Source organism: Paramormyrops kingsleyae, chromosome 2, assembly GCF_048594095.1.
Source record: "Paramormyrops kingsleyae isolate MSU_618 chromosome 2, PKINGS_0.4, whole genome shotgun sequence".
In the NCBI taxonomy this organism is placed as follows: Eukaryota; Metazoa; Chordata; class Actinopteri; order Osteoglossiformes; family Mormyridae; genus Paramormyrops; species Paramormyrops kingsleyae.
The window spans coordinates 19,200,865-19,209,227 of record NC_132798.1 but is presented as its reverse complement, the minus strand read 5'-3'; the positions used below and the strand labels follow the sequence as shown (position 1 = coordinate 19,209,227).

Below are 8,363 nucleotides of genomic sequence, written 5' to 3'. Positions count from 1 at the left end.
GGGATTAACTCAACTATTTTATGTTCTCAGAATATGCATCAATGTTTTCAAAGCACTTGTTTCAGTTGTGTGGAGTCACTGTCCATGATGCAATTGAGTTCATTAGGTACAAAAACTAATACTGACAAAATATGAATTTAATATGTATTTTACACAAATGAAGTACATATGTGACCAATGACAGATTAATTAAAATTTCATTGTACATGTATATAGGTTATCTGACAGTATATTAATTTCATATGTTTGTTACATGAATAAAGGACATACATGTCCAATGACACATTAAGTTAATATGCATTGTATATTTATTTTGAGTGTCATATAAAGAGCTTGTATGACTTGGGGGAAACGCATAACAGTCATGTTACCAGGGGCGGATTAACACACAGGCTAGATATGGCTTAAGCCTAGGGGCCCCACGTGTGCCAGCCTGCAAGGGGGCCCCCATTGGCGTGGAGGGGGGCAGGGTTGGGGGGCCCACAGACTACTGTAGCCTAGGGGCCTCTGTACACCTTAATCCGCCCCTGCATGTTACTTTTAAAAAACTTTTCCATATGGAATGTTTCTGGCAGGCCTGCCTGTGACGAACCCAGTGGCCTTCAGTCGCTTATAACAATCCTTCATAATCTTGACAATGCCGCTCACGTCAGAGCCACTCTGTGACCGTGAAACCTGTCCGCAGCAGATCGTCTCTCTCTTATCACCTTGTTAGCACAACAAAGTACGGGGCGTAACTTGAAGCTCTTCTGGGTCTTTAGCTCATGTCAAATTAGAATACCGCTTACTTATGAGAAAGTGTTTATGCTCATTGGCTACAGAAGAAGTGGCAGTTTATTCTCATTGGTCCCTGGAGATGCCTAAAAATGAGCCAATGGGCAACGCCTTTCGATTTGTCTCATCAGATACCTACCCATGTGTGAATAAAGTAAATAAACTGCTGAATAAAAACCTCAGTCTGGCAGGGAGCTACTGAGAACGTATGGTTACATTGACAGTTTGGAGTCTCAAACGGGTTCCCAGGATCTGGCGCAACGAGAGAGACTCAACAACCCAAGACAGCAGGTTGCGCTGAATGTGTTCAGGACAAGGTAAGCGGAGCCCATCTGCTGCTGTGTGAATATCCCACTGCTGGTTCTACCTGGCTGTATGTAAATGACACCCGGTGATAAATCCAGCACACTGAGAAACGTGGGCTATCCCACTACAGGCTTTCCTTGGGTCACGGTACAACCTTAGAGATCTGTAATCCCGTTAGAGAAGAGGGGAGCTTGGCGCTCCCTCACACCCGGGTGCCCACTCTGGTACTGGGAAGCGGGTGGGGGGGGGGGTTTGGATTTCCCATGAGGGTTTTGGATCTTCCTCAGCTTACTATGCACTGGTTGAGACACAGATTAATGAGGTTGAATTTGGAATATTGTAATAATGCAATGTATTTATTTTACTATTAATTTATAATTTATACAAAAACTTGACATTTTGAAAGAAATTTACTGTTTGCTTTCATTTTTTACTGCTTACTGTAAAGTAACATTTTCAACATACAGCTAGATGTACAATGTGATAGAGTACATTAAGTATATAAAGAGTAGACACCGTGGAAGCTGTGTATTTGTAAGGGAGCTTCAGATCGTTTGGGATGAAATACAAAAATACCATAGATTACTTGAAATTTGTAGTGTTTTTATTTTTAGAAAACCATTCATGTCAATGCAACTAGAAGGACCCTGTATTTCAAGATTTTTTATCCCACAATAGAAATGCATGTAAGTGTATTTCTTTTCTTTTCTTTTTTTTTAAACAAATGTTAAAGATCATATAATACCATGTCACTTGCTGGCACCCCATCCTGGGATCGGCTCCGATACCCCCCCATGACCCTGCATAGGACAAGTGGGTACAGAAAATCAATGTATAGATGGCAAAACAGCATAAATATTCATAAATATTTTCATTGAAGTATGAATATATGTGAAAAGAGGGTTGAGACATGTGAGTAATGGCAAATGTAGCGAATCTGCATACATTACTGTAACCTCAAGCTGGATACTAGCTATTACTATGGAGACCTAGAAGGTGTGGCAGGGAATGCGATCCCTGGGTCACGGTTTATGGAAGCTCAAATTGGTTCTCTGTGACAGTGAAAGGATCTCAAAAGAACATTTTAGCACTAATATAACGATCCTATATAACCCAGAATTTGTGCCGTTGAGGGGAAAACCTTTTTTAAAAAAAAAAAAAAAAACAGAAAATACTTGGGGAAAATACATGTAGCATTCCCAGCTGAACATAAGCACTTTACTCTCTAACTGATGTTTGATAAGGGTTTTTTTAATATCCAAAACACCGTAAGAGCTGAATAAAAACAAAACAAACAATAGACATTTGCCTGTAAATGGTATGAATCATCACCAATGTTAGTAATAAACATATACAATAATGTATACGTATTTACTATAATTTACGTTACAATGTCATCCCCTTTTTATATGCATTAAATTATATCCTTGCCTTACCACTGTACAATATTTATAAATAGACTTATTTTAACACTGATAATGTATTTTTAAATGTATATAAAGCATTTACAACGACAACGAAGTATATATGTAATATATTTTAAACATTGACAACCTCTCCTTAGGTGCTACCTGTATGATTTTATTCATTACAATCTTAACACCCTCCGATTAGAGTGCGATTAAGAAACATAAAATATACCAATGATCGAATAAACCCTGAACTACTGTAAACAATATAACTTATAAGGTAAAACTACAGTGCTGATCAGGCAATATGTTTAAACAATCAAATTTACCACACAATTTAACTGCCAAAAACCGTACCTTGTGCCCTTTATCAGCCAGGAGCTGAGAGGTAGGAGAAAGCCTTAAATCATGCAAGTTAATATATGCTCCTTTCGCACACCAGCCAGAAGCTTATAACGTGAAAGTACGTATAAAGTGCGCGAACATTCACAAACAGCGCCACTGCACTTCCTTTTATGAACTTCATAATAAAAGTCTCTGATATAAAACGCGAATACAAATGTAAAACAAATAAAGTGTCCATATTAGAATTAACATCAAGGAAGAAACAAAACGCAACCATTAAAGAGTTTCCCTTATACATTTCCTTAAATAAAGGCCTTCCTTGTAAACTTTTTTCTGTGCTTGGTTTAATGATCATTTACAATACATAAAATCTGTATGTAGGCTAAGTAAATAGACACGGTTTCCATACATACTATACATACTTGTGATATCAAAAAAAGTCTTGGAAAACAGACGGAACGCATTGAAAAGGCGAAAATGCATTTCGAACAATACCAAGTAGTATCAAATTATCTGAACACATAAGCCCAGGAAGGGATGAGGTGCACGCAAGGTCGGGAACGGGGTCAGAGGTGTGACGTCACGTTGAATTAGGGCGATTCTGTAGGCTTTACAGTTCGTTTTTTAATTCGTAAATTATTGCCGTTGCAATTATTATATATAACAAAATTATAAAATATAAAGTAAATTATGATATGTAATATATAACGTGACATTCATCATTTTACTGACATGGCAATTTAAGTGCGGTAACATCCCATTTTATGTACCCTGAATTTACGGGAATTATTAAAATTATGCCTGACCGCACCTCTGGGTCCACTATGATTCCCAGTTACTCTCCTGCACCCATAAAGGTAAATAAATGGCATTTACTGAATCTATTCTTAGCAATAGCCTAAATGGACTTTCTGCCAGCACTGTTCATGACCTGAATGATTTTGAGTTTCTGGTAACTGAGTGACATACTTTATGATGTTTTCCAAATAAATGCCAGGTCCGGCCCCGTTTTTTGACGGGCTTCTTACTCATTCTTATGCCCTGACAGCAAACACAGTGGGACGAGAATTGTGACTGACACAATACGCAAGTCTGCGTTATCAGCGTTGTTATTTGCGCTGTTCTTAACCTAGCTAGTTGCAGTTTGCAGAGTCAAATAAAAAGATAATATTTACAAAAATTTCACAGACCCTTCTACTAACTGATGGTTATACGAGGCCTCCAGTGATTTAGGGTTACATACAGAGGCAGATCGGGAGTTTAGACTAAACCCTTTTAACGGAGGCAGGGGTGTCAGAAGCATTTTGAATGTGTGTGTGTGTGTGTGTGTGTGTGTGGGGGGGGGGGGGGGGGGCACACTGGCGGGGGGTCTGGGAAACTAATATTTTATGTAAAACGTGTGTGTGTGTGTGTGTGTGTGTGTGGGGGGGGGGGGGTCCAAACTAAATTATGAAAATATGAGGGGGACACGTCCCCCTCAGATTTAATGGCGGCGACGCCCATGAACGGAGAGTATAGTTTCTCCAGGTGAAAAGTGTCAAAAATAATACGTAAAATTGTGTGATTAGAGATATTAATCGTGTCTTTTTTTGTTAACCGAGCATTATATATATTATTGAAGGGGATGATCCTCCCCATCTCAGCATCTTGTTCTGTTAGGGGGGCAGATGCATCTGACTTAAATGTCTTCCAAGTATTACTTACACTGGATTGCAATCATTAAGACGACAATTTTGAAAATTGGTGTTATTTATGCTACGCTTTGCAGTCACATTTAACAGTTTTACAAATATGTTACTCACTTGTTTGGGCTGTCTTCCTTCCACAAACTTGTTCTTTTTTCTGTGGTTAACTTTTCACCAACTAAAGCGACTCGACGACCCGGTGCCCCCGTGTTAAGAGTCTATCAAGAAAATGTGCTTACGTTAGCCCAAAATGTTATACACACACACACACACACACACACACACACACACACACACACACACACACACACACACACACACACACACACACACATATATAAATATATATATATATATATATTTAACGCAATTAACCCATCCCTGAAATGTCTCTGGCAACCCATTTCGGCCGGTTTTGGTGCAGTTTTGCCCTGGGAACTTGTATTCCGAGTCGGATTTCGAGTATTGAAGCCGGTGTTCTGATGACATGCGTGCTCCCGTTTCTTGGAGATCGGAGAAATATCTCGGAGCAGCACAGAGGATCCAGAGTTCAGAATCCAAGACGGCTGCGCCTTTTATCAACAGAAGGGACAGTTGTAGTTTTATCCTGTTTAAGAACTACTTCTCATTTGTGGCTCATTAAATCGATCACACGCACTATACCGTCCAACTTATCTGTGGACGTGTTGCTACGGAGTTTTATACATAAAGCACCGCGCGTAATGTGTTATCAACTGATATTGCTAACAATGGCAATTAACCGGGCTAGAATTGGATTTCATGATTAGTCAGATTATTTGTCGGATTTACGGTAGTTCGGGCTAATTGTAAGTGAACGAAGATAAAGACCATTTAAACTGAGGTACCTTAAATACGACAAGTTGTCCGGCTAAACAAAAAATCTTACTTTTTGATATGGGTCCATGGTATTGCACATCTGTGGCAGATGGAATGCATCCGACTAATAATAATATGTTAGGGAGGCCACGGGAGAGGCATGCATGTTGTCATTTGGGCACTGCCCCCCTGCCCAAGAACTGCCCCCGAGGATTTGGAACCATGTCTAAAAGGCAGAGGTACATCCTGGATGGGAATTTGGTCACTTAAAATATATTAATTAAGGCAATAAATATTTTATGATATACTATATGTTACAAAAAATATTATAGTCTTCAAAGGGACATTCTTTGAGGGAATAAGTTGCTTTTTCTTCCTTGTTGTTTGAGTTCTGATTGTTATATTCTGCTCCCCAAAAGGAAGGGCTTGGAAATTGCAAAGGCTGCATGTTTCCAGGTTCTGGAGGTGTAGAACTCCTGGAGAGTGATCAGGCCACAGCCAATGAGAGGCTCTGTGAAGCAGATAATGTAGAATGGCTGCTGAGGATGTATTGTGGAGATGGGAAGGTTAGCTGTTCTTCAGCTCGGCAGTGAAGCTCCTTTATGGCGTCGGTCAGTCGCTGGTAATACACAGAGTGGGTGGTTTGCCTTGTTTTGTGATTAGCTGCTCTTTTAGCCTTTCAAAGTATCTCAGTGAAGCTGCTGTGATTTCCTGCTCCAGTCCATGCTTGGCCTTTTCAACATTTCTATTTCACTCTTCCCAATAAAAGCAGGTTTATATGTTAACTATGGCTTCACTGACTAATCATAGCAAAACTGACCAATTTTAATTAACTATGACGTGCACCATTATATGGCTGGAATGCCCTAGAGCAGGGGGGCAATCCTGTCCACAAAGGGCCAGTGTGTATGCAGGCTTTTGGGGTAACCTTTAGGTCAGCTGTTCAAACCCAGGTGTGAGGACTCTTCAGCCAATCAGTCCTATAATTAGTAATCAGGAGTTGCAGCAAAAACCCACACACACAGTGGGCCTTTCTGGGTAAGATTGCCCACCCCTGCTCTAGAGTGACATGATGGATTGAGCGGTTTGCAGTGTCACACGGATGGAGCATCATCCTTCATCTGGTCACACCCATGATTTGTTGCCCATATTTTGGGAGTTTATTTGGGACAGGTTCACTTATGATACCTATAAGGAGAATAAAGCAAAAACTGTGCATTTACAATATTTCTGTGTGTCTTTTCTAGGTTGCCCATCCATCAATTGCATCCTCATGGAGAAAACTGATTTAAAGAAAGGTATTTTTTTATCATTAATACTTTTTGTAGTCACAGGGATAAACTTTATAGAGTATCCTACTAAAAAATGGCATTTTTGGAGAAGTAAGTTGCATCCATCCACCCTCCATCCAACAGCTGATCTGAGTCATCACTCTGCAGCAAACTTGACTGAACAAAATATAACGCCGATTAAGGACACAAAGCATTTCCTGGTCTCTGCCTACAAAGATCACAGGATTGATGGAACCGTTCGTATCATTAGTATAATTAAGAGGGATGATGTCACAGCACTGTATTGTATCATTGGTTGTGCTCAACAAGGATATTTAGTTACAGTAGCAGAGGTCAACATACACCGTGATCATTTTGGGTTCCCTTACCACACCACAGACCTGCTGTGTAAAACTGAACCAAAGTGTGATGCTACAAATATCACCATCGGTAATTTTCTGTACAGCTCAGACATTCCAGATATGACCTTCCTACCCATACGAAACAGAGAGAGGAAAGAGGACAACTTCAAACATAATTTTACTGTCTGCATCTCCAACCTCTTTGGAAATTATAATAATGTACTGCAGTTTGTGCAGACCATAGAAGTGTACAAGCTCCTGGGCATACAGAAGGTGGTCATCTATAACACCAGCTGTGGTCCAGACCTTGATAAGGTTCTGCAGTTCTACAGGGAAGAGGGTACACTTGAAATCCACCAATGGCCAATAGATCAGTTCCTCAATCCCTCCAAAGGCTGGCAATTTCAAAGGGACAAAGGTGACCTCCATTACTATGGGCAGTTAACTACTCTGAACGACTGTATCTACAGAAACATGTACAGATCCAAGTATCTTCTGCTGAATGACATTGATGAAATAATTATGCCTTATCAACATGCTACACTGGAGCTTCTCCTGGAGGATCTGCAAAGGCAAAACCCTACAGTAGGAGTCTTTATAATCCAGAATCGTTTCTTCCCTAAAACTGTTTTTGATGATGAAGGCAGGTTCAGTTTCCCACGATGGAAAATAGTTCCAGGAATAAACATCATGGAACACATTTACAGGGAACCTGACATAGAAAATGTTCGCAACCCCGCCAAGATGATCATAAACCCAAGGCAAGTGGTGCAGACATCAGTGCATTCGGTGCTGAAGAATTACGGAGACACATTGAGAGTTCCACCTGATGTGTGCAGCGTTGTGCATGTCAGAGTTCCCCATCAAAGGCATCTCACTAAAGAACAACTGATTGTGGATAAAAAGCTATGGGAGTATCAGAAGGACCTTGTGCCAAATGTTGACTGTGTGTTGAATAAATTAGGGATCTACCACTGAAGTATTAAGTATGCATACCAAAAGGATTGTTTTCCCACTGATGTGATAAATCACTCAAAAAAAAACACTTTATGAAAATGAACAAAAATACATAATAATGTGATTCTTATGGGAATATAACAAAGGCACATTCTCAATAAGGTTGTCTTTAGTGTTCTCAGTATAGTGATTCGGATTTCATACGAATATTGCAAAGCACTGTTTTATTTTCTGAATGCGCAAGTACTTCTGAACATATCAGTATAATGATATTTGTTATAAAATGCCTTTTATACATTCCATACCATTTTGTTTAGTGGAATGTAGAGGATTTTCCCATGTCCCAGGTGTTCCCTGCTCATATTTAATATGTATTTTAACTCATTAAATAACAAAAACATAAAATAAACTACATGT

General features: G+C 39.7%; 1 protein-coding gene across 2 annotated transcripts; it reads left to right on the top strand.

Moving 5' to 3' along the window:
• The first annotated feature begins 826 nt into the window (after positions 1 to 826).
• Positions 827 to 8,287, top strand: LOC140582989 (beta-1,4-galactosyltransferase galt-1-like). Of its 2 annotated transcripts, none has more exons than XM_072707557.1 (2): positions 827 to 1,091; positions 6,604 to 8,287. In XM_072707557.1, exons 1-2 carry the CDS (start codon positions 1,076 to 1,078, stop codon positions 7,965 to 7,967), a joined length of 1,380 nt encoding a protein of 459 aa, XP_072563658.1. In that variant the 5' UTR covers positions 827 to 1,075; the 3' UTR covers positions 7,968 to 8,287. The 2 variants fall into 2 exon arrangements, with proteins under 2 accessions (XP_072563658.1, XP_072563655.1); XM_072707554.1 differs by lacking the exon at positions 827 to 1,091 and adding an exon at positions 5,876 to 5,978.
• Positions 8,288 to 8,363: the final 76 nt, after the last annotated feature.

What these genes read in the sequence shown, in the direction of transcription:
- LOC140582989 (XM_072707554.1), top strand. Translation starts at nt 5,915, where the DNA reads ATGGGAAGGTTAGCTGTTCTTCAGCTCGGCAGTGAAGCTCCTTTATGG. An exon ending in ATGGCGTCGGTCAGTCGCTG is followed by an intron (nt 5,979 to 6,603) that starts GTAATACACAGA and finishes TGTCTTTTCTAG; the next exon opens with GTTGCCCATCCATCAATTGC.